We start from the raw sequence: 13,504 nt of genomic DNA, 5'->3' as shown, positions 1-13,504 counted from the left end.
AGGGATTAGACAATGTACATTTTTGGGGGTCGTTTGGTCTGCCAACCACAGGCATTATTTTATTATTATAATACCAAACAGACTGTGAGTTCCTCTTATCTATAAAAAGGACACACAGTACTTTATAGGATTAAATGTGACAATATATATGTCACATTTATATGGCATATGCATATTTGACGAATGGAAAATGAACTCAATGAACCAGGCTGCATGCAGCAGTGATATAAGTCACTCTGTCCACAGCCCTTCCAAAGCAGGCACGGGAAGTGGTCACAGGCTCCCAGAGCAGCATGACAAGCCGTGGATGGAGCACGGTGACCCGCCTCTCTGATCTGGACTCCCCATCTCTGTTAGTGTAACCGAGGCACCATTAGCATTTTAAACCCCTTCCTTGGTCTCAGCTGACTTAGTGCCTAAAGGTAAGACCCTAAGTCTGTCTCCAGTTACCTGGGGCAAATGGGATCATGCTCCTTTTATAGGGGGATGAACTGAGGCTTGAAGGATGGAGGCTGAGGCAAGTCTCTAAGGTGAGCAGGAGTGAGCTGGACTCAGGATGTGGGAACCACATGTGCAAAGCCCAGAGCTGGGAAACCAGGAGGCTCCATCAGGCTCTGCGAGGAGTTGCACAGCTGATACGTCGTGGCTGGCAACAGGGAGCTCCACCAAGGATGAGGGGGACAGGAGATGAAGGCTGAGGTCAGCCAGGATGGCTGAGATGCCAAGGAGGAATGAAAACTTGGTCTTGGGAGGGTTTGCAAGAAGGGAAGTGATGTGACTGGGCTTCTGATTGACAAGCTCCTCCTGGCTGTGCAGAAACATGGTGGGGCAGGAGACCAGAGAAGAGGCTGCTATCCTCAGCCAGGCCAGAAGCGCCCCTGCTGGTGAGGAGGTGGAGACTGAGGTGGTGGGATGGAGCTGGGAGGACAGACAGCAAGAAAACGAAGCTGGTTTCTTTTCTTGTCATCAGCCTTCTTGCGGCAGCCACCAGCCACAAGAGCGGAGCAGGATTCAGTGTCCTCACTGCCATATGGCTCAGGAATCCTTCACCCCACACACCACCCGGCCTCGCATCTAGCCTTTTCCTTTCTGCCTCCTCCCTGGGCTTTGTCCTTCATCTTACTGGAACAATCACCACTGCTTCCCCAATGCAAAAAAAAAAAAAAAAAAAAGGCCTAAATCTTGAGTATTTCATACCCAATCTTGTGTTTGACACCCTGGCCACATTTCACTACATGGGTCCCTCAGTAGTTTGCTCAGACTGTTCCCTCCCTCTGGAGTGCCTTCCTCCCACCCTCAGCCCATAATATTTTACTGTGAAAGGCGCAGTTGGCAATCCCCCTTCCATACTGTTCTCTCCTCATGGACATGGCCACGTCATTGACTGAGCAGGAAGCCAGCACCCTCCTCCTCAGGCCCACCCCGGGACACTTGCACTCACAGGTCCCCAAGCCCTCCTAAACGTCTGGAGGCCTCCCCACCTCTGTTCCAGAGCCCTGCCCAGGTGAGGACACTCTGGCCTGGGCCTCTCAGCAGCTTCCATCCCCCTCCCTTTCACCAGCAGGAATCTATTCTAGTCTCTTTCCCAGCATCATGGTATCCCTGAGGCCCTGCCAATGCCAGAGTGGAATCAAACTCAGCCGGAGGCCTCTGCCTAGACCCCCTCCCCCCATCTGACCAATTCCCAGCCAGCCCCTGCTGCTCACCCAGGGGCTCCACAGGGCACCTCCCTGGCCCACCTCCCTTTTTTGGTGCCTGAGGCCCTTGCTACAGTTTATCAGGTAAGGGAAGTAGTTAACTGTGTCCTGGCCTCTCTCACACATCTGACTAGGAGTGCTGAGGGGCACACACCTGCCCTGACAGGTGTGAGTGAAAGTAGGTGCTAGAAAATGTTGGATTTGATAAAAGTGAATGCCTCCAGATACTGTCCTACGCTGTGTCCCCATCCCACCCCTCACCAGCATGTCTCTCTCTCTCTCTCACACACACACACACACACACACACACACACACACACACGCTCCAGCCGGGCTCCCAACCACCAGCTTGCGCCATAAGGAGCCTTGTAGCCTGGCCACTCCATGTCTGTGGCCTCAACCCCATTGTCGTTTTGGCTGAAGAGGAGAGAGGCCAGGGCACCCTGTCCTTTCTTCCCTATGTCTACCATCAAGATTGTCCAGTGTCATAAATAAGCTGAGACCACACGTTCTGTTAGGAAGGAGAAAGTGGCATTAACACAAATAAAGGGTCTTTTTAAGCCTGAAAACATGTAATTAAGCTCTCCTGGGAATGCCTGTTAACAGCCATGTGATTCCGCATTTGAGAACAGTTTTCTTTGCATGTGATAAGGTAGAAGGGGGGTCACCCTGCAGGTGCTGCCCTCTGGGGTCCAGCAGGGCAGTGGCTTCTACAAGGACAGGGTCAGCATGGACGGAGCCAACAGGGACCCAGGCAATTGTGTCTCCCATGGAGGATGGAGAGACTGGCCAAGCCAGACCAAGCTTTGGTCACTGGCAGAGCCTTTGAGCAGGTAGAAGTGACAACAGATACAGCGGGGACTGCATTGCAGCCTCACTGAGCTGGGCTCACCTGCTCTGTAGACTGCTGGCCTCCCTGGGACCCAGCTCCAGTGACCTACTGTCCATGTGATCTTGGGCACAACACTCTGTGCCCCGTCCTTCATCTGGAAACAGCAGTGCCTCCCCACAAGGCTGTCATAGGCATGCCTATAATAACGTTCCCAAGACTGCCTGGTTCCCAGGGTGCCCTGAACAAGTGTTCCCTGTTAGTATTACTTGTCTGTTCTCCCCACCAACCTGATCTTCCAGAAGGTGGGAGAAGTGCTGGGAATGTTGGGTGAGTGAATGTATTTGCTGGCCCTGTTGCCAGGCACTGTGGCTGGTGGGATAAGCAAATCACATGGAGTCTGTGCCCTTGTGGAGCTTCAGGACAGTGATGAGGAGAGGCATAACCCCCCAAATCCCAGTCACAACAATGGCCAAGTCCCAGTCAGGGTGAACCATCATGCTCTGACAGTATGCGAGTTAATAGGGGTGCCTGACCAGGAAGACTCCTCTGACTGGGCTTCGAAGCATGAGTAGATGTCAACTAGCAAGAGAAGCCAGGAAAGGCACCTGCTTGGTAAGGGAAAGCATGTGCAAAGGCCCTGTGGCCAGAGAGGAAAGCCTAGGGAGGCTGGAGCTCAGGGGACAAGAGGGTGGGCAGCTGGAGACTGAAGAATGGGCAGGGCCCAGTGCATTGAGGGCCTGCGGGTCACACTGGGTGCAGCAGGAGGTAACATGATGCACTTTGCCTTTCAAAGCATTATTCTAGCTGTGGTACAGCAGACATTTGAAGAGGGCAACATGGTTGTGAGGAAGCCAACTGGGAAACTGGGAAGTAGAGTCGACGATCACTTAGATCAAGGTGGCAGTGGAGTTGCGCAGAGCAATAACCTAGGGATATTAACAGTGGACAGAGTGGCCCTTACCGCAGATGGGTGAGGAAGGGGTGCGAGGATGTTTCCAGCCTTTGCTACTAGCAAGAGGGAGACCCTCCACTGAGGTGAATGGATAGACCCCAGCCATTTGGCCACTGTCCGGGCCCCACAGCCATTGTCTATCTTTACATGTCTCAGAATACTGGAGAGTGGGAGACTGAGGCTTAGTTCTATTAGGAGCCCCCAGGCAAGAGTCTGGTTCTCTGGCTCTGCCCACACCTACCCTACTTGGTGCCCAGGACAGTGAGATAGGGGCCCCATCTGTGGCAGGAAGCAAACAAGTCTGGCTCCTGGGCTTCTCAGCAGAGACAGGATGGGACAAGTCATTCCAATAACTGCATTTCTGAGTTAGACTTAAAATATAGCTAAGATCGAAGAGGCAATTTGGCAGGGCCCAGTCCCCTAGGCAGGTTTCTCGGCCCCCACAATGCCGAGAACTTATTAGCAAGATCACTCTTTCTCCTGTCCATGGCCTATTTACAAGCAGTTTTCAGGGCTGCTGTGTTAAAGAATTCAATTGTGGGCCCCTGGGCTCCTGCTCTGGTTGGAAAGCGTAGGGTGAAATTCTTTGGTTTGTAATGCAGGGAAAGGCTGTAGTGTTTCAAATACATGGCATTTCATGGGGGTACACTAAGGACAGGTTTTAGCAGACTCAGGTTCAAGTCCTGGCTCCACTGTGGTTTCCTCACATCACCAGTAGGGTGGAACAGATAAGGAGAGGACACAGTGTGGGTGGCAGCTGCTGCCCAGGTGAGGTGAGGATGTTATCCCCAGGCCCTGAGAGGGAAGTGACAGGTGGGTTTCCACAGTGAGATCAAAGCGCATTCCCAAGGTGGGGCTGGCAGGGGGCCCAGGCCTCTCCCCCATCCTCTCTCTATATATTTAGTGCCTGCAGCTGTCTCTCTCAGGTGCGCTCAGCACACATGGTGATTAATTTCACCAACGGGAAAATGACGCATTTTCTGATTACTGCTTCAAAGCCTCCTGAATTCAGCTGCTGGTAAAATTAACTCGCCAGGGACAATGGAGCTTTTTCCAAGGTCCAAATTGTCTTATTTGCAGAGTTTGTTCTTGGCCCTAATCCAGCCCAAACAAACAGGGCTGCTCCACCTCCCACAAGAGGGAGGGCCTTCATGAGCACGAGGTTGGAAATATTCCACCCGGCTCTAAACTGGGGGATAAAAGTATACTTACTTTTGGATTCCTGTGTTTCTGAAAAGCTGCGGGTAACCTGAAGTGAATGGCCGCTGGGGTCCCGGAGACCCGCCCCAGGCAGGACCCCTCCCAGGCATGCCTGGGTCTACCAACCTGATAGGGCTGGGCCTACTCCCCCACACAAACCTCGAACCTCAAGCTTTTGCCAATGACCACGTTCAGCTCCGTGGGCTGTGCACTAGCCAGCAAAGAGTAGTGTTCCCCCACAGCTACATCTGAAGCCAGGTCTGACTTCCAAGGCTACCGTGAGCTTCACCCACTGTGTGGTACGACCTACTCCTCTCCCGTGCCCACCCCCCACCCCCCATTTCCATTTGTGCACATCGGCTGCAGAACTTCAAATAAATACAGCACTCCAAAAACTTGCTGCTTGATTTCAGCCCCTGAGAGACACCAACGTGTCGGTGGTTTGGGAGAAGGGTCTCATTGCTCAGCTGCTTCCCAAGGCTGAGGCTCACACCGGGACTAGCCAGAGAAGACCTCGTGCTTTACAGGTATGGAGACCAACCGCAGAGGGACTGGACCTGGGACCATAATGCAGCCTCCTGCTCCTAAAAGGCACCAGGCTAACCCAGCTCCACCACAGGGCCAGCTTCTGTTCAGCTGTGTGACTTCTAGAAAAAGGAACCCATGTGACGTTACGCCCCCATCTGAGTTTTCACACACTGGCAGGCATTAGACCCTCTGTGTTCTTCTCTGGAGAGCACAGGTGACAGGAACGAGAAGGAAGGGGCCACATGGACTTCCTGCCCCAGCCCTTCACTTCATGGTTGGAGAAGCAGGGGCAGGGGAGTGGGGTGCCTGGGATGAGGCCACTCCATGACCTCAGACTCCCAGACTGGGCTCATGCTCCCTTCACTCCCCGCAATCACATCCATTCCATCACTGTCATGTGGGGAGCTGTGGAGGACAGCAGAGGAGAACACAGTCTGTAGTCTGGAAGGACAGGAGGACTCAAGGCCCTTGGACTGGTACCTGGGTGATCATGACCACCACCAGTGGCCCCCCCCACCCAGCCTCTGGGGGACTCCGCTAAGGTAATGGGGGAGGGTGCCCATAAATGGACTGAGCACCAGAGTCCTCAGGATCACTCAGCAACTTACAGACAGGGTCTCCCTCTGAGCAAGTCTCTCCCAGGGCCAGGTGCTGGTGATTCAGGTAAACCAAAACTCTGATCTCCAGGGACTTGGGGGAAGGATCACAAATGGAGGGTGATGGGGGCTGCAGAAGCAGAGATAGGTACTTCCCCCAGTATGGGGGGTCAGGAGAGGATTCCTCATGGGGTGGAAAAAAGATTTCTGAAGATCATTCAAAGCTAGCTAGAAAAGCAAAGGGCAAAAGAAGCAATTCAAAGAGAGGTGTATTCCAGGCTGAGGGAGGGTGGGGAGGGCCATGCAGCACAGAGAGCCAGGAACGGCTCAGTTTGCCTGGAAAATGGATAGCAGACAGCAAAATGGCAGAGTTGGAGGTGCTGGCAGCAGCCAGACCTGGGGTCTTGCGCACCTTGTTAGGGGCTTGGGTCTTGGTCTGCGGGAAGTGGGAAGCCTCTGAAGTGTTCAGATGGAGAGCATCAATGGCCAATGCATGACTTCTCCTAACACTCGGCTGGTGCGGGGTGAAGGAGGGATGTGGGTGTGGGAAGCAAGACCCAAGAAACCGCATGGAAAAGGAACTGAAGGCACGAAAAGAAGCGAACAGCAGGGACAGAGGTGGAGGGACCAGGGACTATAATCTCCAGGGGTCAGAGCAGGAGAGAGGATGAGGCAGCGAGCTGGGTGGACGGGAGGCAAGATTTCCGACTAGTGACTTCAGAGGGAGAGCAAGCTGAGAGGTCCTCCAGACAGATGCTGAAGTCCCTAGGATGACATCAGGGACAGGGAGGAAGGCTGAGTCAGCCCAACTGTGAGCTGCATAGATGAGGCCCATCTGCCTGGCTGGCGCCTGCTAGGTGGTACTTGGTGGTGGTGTAGGGCTGTGGCAAAAAGCAGGGTTGGGCAGTAGGGTGCTGTGACCAAGAATGGCTGGGGGGTCCCAAGGACACGCTGGGCCAGTCTCAAGCCCCATATGCAACCAGACCTGAGAACTAGCCTGTTCTTCTCAGGGACATCACGAAGCTCAGGGCAAAGGGCAAGGATAAGTCAACACAAAGGTCAAGGTTGGAGACAGGGCTGTAGCCATGTGAAGAGCTCACCATCAAATTCCAGCCTCGCTTTGCTCTTCCCTGAACTGGAGTGACCCGACTTCAAGGGCTGCTCTGTGTGCAACGTGACTGAGATGCCAGTGTCACAGCCATGCATCCAGAGCTGTCCTCTCTGGACACCTGTGTGGGCTCAGGAGTGAGCTCAGGGGGCTGAGGGCCATATAATCCCAAGAACCCCAGCCTGTCCACCTGGCAGTTTGAGATCTCGGTTTTGAGGCTCCACACAAAATGGAATTATCAAGTTGAAATGAATCATTTAATGAGAATCTTCAAACTGTGGTGCCGGCTGAGTACTGAGCAAGTCTGGGGGAGGGCATGATGCCCCCTCAGCTCCAAGTACCTGCCCCAGGTCTGAAATGCAGCGTCTGAGAGCACAGGCCTTTTTAACACCTCACTGCAGAGCATATGAACCTTTTTGACAACAACTCTTTAAGCCAACTTTCAGAGAGAAAACACTAAAAGAAAAATAGATTTCCTTTGGCCAGACAGCTCTTTCTTCCTCAATAAATAGGCACCACACTTGGAACAAAGAGACAGTGCACACTCTGAGGGACCACGAGCTTTATTGGCTGCAAGTTCTCCTCAGGAGCCTGGTCTGCTGGGGCTGGATGTTCCTGGATGGGGGCCCCCAGGCCTAAGCTAGGAAAACGGAGGAAAAAAAAGAATTTTAACTCCAATGGAGGGTTTCTGAAGTAAGATCCCTGACAGAGTTAAAGGTGAGATTGTTACTCTGAAACTGCTTTCAAAGACATACTGTTTGATCTGTAAATATTTACACAATAAAATGACAATGAGATCCTATTGTATTCATTCAAGAAATGTTTCTATAATGCCTACTATGGGCCAGACACTGTTTACTGTAATTTTCACTGATAAAAATAGGATATAAGTTTAAAAATTAAAAACACTACTGATGATCTGGCATGATTAAAAAAAAAGAAACTTTTCATGCACTATAGAAAAATACAACTCTGTTGAAGACGTGCCCCCTGGTTTCCCCTTCAACTTCATGTTTCAAAAGAAGTCATTTCTAGCCCTGCACCCATCCCTATTCTCCAAAGGGCTTGCAGTGCAAACAAACTCAAAGGCCATTACCTCCAGGTTTCCTCTGGCCTTCCGAAGGATTTTGTGGGTTATGACCACTGTGGAGAAAGCAAAGAGTGGTATGATTAGAGATGTACACATCCAGGAGGGCAGTGTGAGAGCCAAGTGCAGGGAAGAGAAGCCGCCCAACCCCAGGAGGCTCAGACCTGTGGACAGCCCTGATGCATCCAAACCACAGAGAGGGATGAAGGGCCCGCCCATGCCATCACAAACCCCGGGACCAAATAATCCATCAGAGACACCTGTCATGGCCTCGCTAAGTCACAACAATCCAGAGACCCTCAGCTCCCTCTGTGGGCAGGGATGGCGCCTGCCTGCCCTCTTTGGTTTCCTGAGCCCTCCGAGAAGCAGCTGTGGGAAGGGATGTTCCCTGCTCCACAGGCACCCACATGTGGAGGCCTGAGGGAAGTTCTATAGAGTCAAATGTTTACACAGCAGTTCCTAAAGCAGCGCCTCATGGCCTCAGAGAAAGAACCCTGGGCACTTTTTTCCTCCCTCACTTGTGCTTTAGCTGGTGAACAGCTCAACATAGTTTCCCCACCCAAGTCACATCTTCCTGGACAGCACTGGGCTGAGCGGGAGTGGTTTCAGAGGAGCCTGCGACTCTACCCCTGAGCTGTGGACTCGGCATGTCAGAACCCCTGGACAGAGTGGGTGTGCCTTGCCTTTCAGGAAGGCTCCACAGAGAGAGGCCAGTCTCCTTCAAGCATCTTGTCCAGCACAAGATCCGGCAGCAGGAGTGGGGAATGTGTTCTAAGTAGGGCTTGGTGAGGAAATCAGCTTGCTCCCTGGGTAGGACAGACACAGGCTTCCGGAGCTGAGCCTTTTGGCTGAAATGGACTCACACCCAACACACACACAGCCCAACGCCCCAGTGGCTTAGTCAGATAGGTGTTATGTGGCCTTGAGAAAATATCTCCATCTGGAGGTAATGAAGTTTATTTGCAATCTGTGACACTGGGGAAGGGACAGACGGTGTGGGCTTTGTTTTTAACTCAGCAAAACAAATTTCAGAAGCAGCTACTGCCTCTCTGTCCCCACGCTGCTGCAGGGCAGGAGTTCTTAACCTGGGACCATGATGTGCCTTGGAAAGTCCTAAATCCACATACACTCTGTGCAAATCTCTGTGTGTATGGATGTACTCATCTGTGGGGAAAGAAAGACTGTACCTTTCTCGAGATTCACCAAGGGTCCTGTGACCCAGAAAAGACTGAGCATCGTGGCTGTGGAGGTTTAGGATGAGGACTGAATGTACCCTGAGAACAAAATCCACAGAAGGGCTAAGGACCCGCCCTGGTTTTGAGGAGACCCTTACACCTGACCAGCACTGCCCACACTCTAAAGCACAGAAATCCCCACTGCAGTGAGAAGACTGAGGGATCCGTGGTAAAGGACTCGTCCCAAATCAAGAGTGGGTTGTGATTCCCACCCAGTCCAGGGCTCTTCCCATCACAGCAGCATGCTGGGACCAGGTAGTTTGCCAACTGCGACCTCACTGACAACCCCCAAATACCACATGGCAGAATTACTACCCTCACTTGGCCAATGAGCACCTGAGGCTCGCAGTTCAGGCCATGTGGGCACCGTGTGTGGCAGGGTCCTCAGGTCCCACTGGGATGCAGTTTCCTCACCTTCTCCTGAAGGCTCTGGAAGCAGGTATAGTGTCAACTCTACTCCAGAAGGGACCAGCCGTGGCCCCTGCTCTTCCCTTTCACCACAGGGGCAAAGATAAAGAGGGGACACTATGCCAACTTTCACTATGTCACTTTAGAGCCAGAACAGATACCTGTGGCTGCCGAGTTTGGGAAATTTCCAAGGACCCGACTTGTCAGGGTGAGCTGCAGAGCCTGGCATGGAAGGAGTTGCAGGGTGGGGCTAACCTGGGGCACCCCTAACTCCACTCTGGCTAAGCATGCCCAATGCCAGGCCCTGGAGAGGCAGGAATGGGTGACACCAGGAGGGGAAATGCTATGAGATGCTTTTCATTCCTCTTACAATGAGTGATCCGCCACCTCAGTACTTAGGGTTTGGTTTGACCAAATGGGAAGAAAGAGCACAAGAACTAACACTCTGACATTTGCTGAGCACCTGCTCTGTCCCTGGCCCCTGCTAAGTACAACATGGTTCAGCATCACCATCCGTGTTTGACAGATGGGGAAACGGAGGTACTTTACTAACATTGTTAAGAGAACCTAGGCCCATTGGCCAGTTTAAGTCCTTTGGAATTTCTGTCTCCTATTAGGGATGAGGATCTAAACCTCAGAGTTGAAGTCATTTAATCCAGGTCACACAGGAGAGTAGGACTGGAACTGTGCTCATCCAGTGATTCCATGCTCACTCGCCTAGGACACGGGGGACTAGGTGCTGCCCACAGGAACTTATCCCATCTGAACCTACATCTGCAATTTCCTTGCTTGCAAAAAGGGTTAACTACATGTGCCCTGTGACCGCTCAGGACTGGGCTATACCAAGGAGGAGAGGTGCCAGTGCAGAATTCTACCTTTTCCTAGACTAGAGGGCTGAATAAAGCCTCACTTCCCAGCCCCTGCTGTTCCAAAGAGTCTGACTCAAACATTCTACCACTTCCCCAGGATGGCCATGGCTGGTGCCTTCTGTACCCTAGGTCCCGTCCAGAGCTCCTTTTCTCTGCGAGTGACATGAAACTCAGCCAGAACTCTGGCAGCTGACCTCCTTCCTACCTTTCAAAACTCTCTGTCCCACAGCTTTGCTCGCCTGGGCTGCCACAGCCCCCGAAGGAGACTTTCCTGCCTCCTGGCCCCTCTCAGCTCAGCCATGAGGTCTTCTAACACACGAGCCAGTGCTGCAGTCTGGCCACGGCTCTTTGTAAGCCGGTGCCTACTCACCTCCCCACTCCCCCCAGGAAAAGCCTCAGCACATCCTCAGCATGTCCCTGAACACTTAGTTCTCTCTGGCCATGCGGCCGTCTGCCAGAGTCCTGCTCCTGCCCCTCTGCTCTCTGACTCCTACTCATCCCTCAAGACCAGTCTGGACCAGAGCCCTGAACTACCCAGGCCTTCTGGGACACACTTGGCACTGGGCCTTGCAGCAAATCTTTGTTTCCCCGCATCAAGCCCAAGATTCTGACTGGCAGCAGCTGCCTCGTCCACTTCCGTCCACAAAGCTTGGACGAGGGGCAGAGAACAGGCACTCAGCTCGATGATTTGGCTTCCCTCTTCTGCTGCTCAAACTCTGCCAGTCTCACAGAGTCTATTTCCAAAAGGTTCCCAGAGGGCAGCTAAGGAGAAGTATCACTTGGCAATAATCTGTTCTGCACTTCTCAGAAATGCCCCAGAAACGTTGGACTTTGACAAGAAAGCAGCACAAGGCAGGCTGGCACCTCCAGAGAGGAAAGCGCTGCAGTCAGCAGCTCTCCTACGACAGGGAACTGACACGCAGACAGCGCAAGGCAGGGCCAGGGCTGCACTGCCAAGAGCACAAATGAACGCTCATGGCTGCCTGCTCCTAAACATGCCAGGAGGGCGTGCTGAGGTTTAAAACAGGGAAATGGGGCTGCTCCCGAACAATCTCCCAAGTCGCTAGATCAGAGCTAGGCCTGACCTTACAGAAGGTACTAAAAGTCTCTGATGCTGAGTTTCAGTGTCGTCACCAAGAACTATTTCTCAAACCCATGCTGTCCTCTGGATCCCCACCGTCCTAGCCCAGGACTTCCCTCCTTTCTTGTCTCACTAGAGAGTCAGCCCCTCCTCACTGGTGGAGCAGACACCAGCGAGCCATCCTTGCTCACAGATGTGACAGGCTGGTCCTGTGCTCTGAGCGTTGCCACCTCAGGCCTCTCAGTTGCAGTCACTGGTCCCCCTGACCACTCCTGCTTCAACCTGTCACTTGCAGCTTTTACTCCACCGGCAGGAACTGGTTGTGGTTTCACAAATACAAAACCATATGTCTTGCCTCTGTCCACACTATTCCCTGCCTGGACTGCCACTCCCTGGTCCATCTGATGACGCCTTCTCCTCCTTTCAGACTCAGCTCTGTGTCACTTCATCCAAGATGCCCACCCCACTGCCACCCCAGCACTCTTGTAAGACCCTGTGCCTGTTCCCACCACTCACAAGCCATCTCCCCAGTGGGGTGACAGTCCCTAGCATCAATGGGGTGCTCTCCAATGGTCTCTTAAGTGACTACATTTGTCTCTGTGAGTCAGAATGGATGGAGTATGAAAAGAAACCCATAAATAGGAGGCATGATCACAACAATCCGGGCTCCGAGGCGGGTAACCCAGGGCCAGCCTGCCAGACCTCGGAGGCAGGAAGTGGACAGAGGAGGCAGCCGCCCCCGCCACTCACTTACACTGATCAAAGATGACTTTCTCCTGGTGCTTGCTCAGCTGCAAAAGCTGCACAGTGTTTTGCAACTTCTTTTCTTGTTCAGACAATTTTTTGTGCAGTTCGGTGATCTCTGCTTTCAATTCTCCAATCTAAAAGAAAAAAAGAATTAGAAAAATGTTCTAAGAATGTAACACATCACATTATGTAGGAAGAATTACAAACACATAAAAAAAATGTTTAATCTCACTGACAAAAACATTTGAATAAAAACTAGAAGCCTTTTTCCACCAATTAGATCAGCGAGATAGAACAAAATCCAGCGAGGGTGAGGAAAAAGTACCCCCGTGACTGTAGGCAGTACTGTAAATTGGCATGGCCCAGCCAGAACACCTTGGCAAGATCTTTCAAGCTGTAAAATACACTGGACTCATTGACCCAGCTATTCTATACCTTGGCATTTACCCCAAGGAAGAATAATAACATAAGCATAAGAAGATGCCTGTGTACAAGGATGTTCATCTCAGCACTGTTCATGGTAGGAAAAAATAAAGAACCTGATTTGTTTTAATACAGACCTAGATAAATAATAGTGCTTATATATAATGAAATAAACTTGCAGCTATTAAAAATGATGTTGGCTATTAAAAATGATGTTGAAGAGCTCTATTTATATGTGAAAAGATGATCATAATTAGTGACAAAAGGGCCAAGAACACACACTCTATCTAAGGCCTTCTTGGGTCATAAAGCTGACTGTATACCACGTGTTTCCACATCCACAGATGTTTATATTGAGATGTCATCAAAATGTTAATAGTGATTATCTCTGCAAGATATGATTTCAAATTGAGTTTATTTTTACCAAAACATTAATGCTGACTTTAAAAAATTGTTTTAAATATTTAAATCTTTAGAAAGTATGACCAGTTAGGAGAGCCTATTTTGATTTTTCAAAGGAGAATGGTGAATGGGTAACAAGACCAGATCCCTAGTGCTTCGAAGTGAAATACACAGGAGAGGTTCTCTTAGCCACCTGCCACCAAACCAGCTCACGGGGGGTAAGGACACTCGTCTTCCCTCAGTAAGACACCCAGGCATAAGCTGCTCTCTGCTCTACCGAAACACCTCTGCTCCCAGAAGCAGAGATGGTGAGTTGTCAGCTTATGAAAAGTGACTTTC

General features: G+C 51.5%; 1 protein-coding gene across 7 annotated transcripts in view; it reads right to left on the bottom strand.

Annotated features, from left to right (window-relative positions):
- Window positions 1–7,463: 7,463 nt before the first annotated feature.
- Window positions 7,464–13,504, bottom strand: part of CDK5RAP2 (CDK5 regulatory subunit associated protein 2) — a 209,783-nt gene continuing 203,742 nt past the window's right edge. For 6 of the 7 annotated variants that reach the window (XM_053564215.1, XM_053564233.1, XM_053564223.1 and 3 more), the window contains 3 exons: window positions 12,348–12,474; window positions 8,010–8,056; window positions 7,464–7,553 (listed from right to left, as the gene is read on the bottom strand). In XM_053564215.1, coding sequence (XP_053420190.1) covers window positions 7,497–7,553; window positions 8,010–8,056; window positions 12,348–12,474 — 231 coding nt within the window. In that variant the 3' untranslated portion in view covers window positions 7,464–7,496. Of the gene's footprint in view, window positions 7,554–8,009; window positions 8,057–12,347; window positions 12,475–13,504 lie in introns of those variants that run through there. The other variant, XR_008374822.1, reaches the window with a different exon arrangement.

Source organism: Nycticebus coucang, chromosome 2, assembly GCF_027406575.1.
Source record: "Nycticebus coucang isolate mNycCou1 chromosome 2, mNycCou1.pri, whole genome shotgun sequence".
In the NCBI taxonomy this organism is placed as follows: Eukaryota; Metazoa; Chordata; class Mammalia; order Primates; family Lorisidae; genus Nycticebus; species Nycticebus coucang.
Note: the sequence above shows the minus strand (reverse complement) of the source record. Positions and strands in the feature narration are given on the sequence as shown.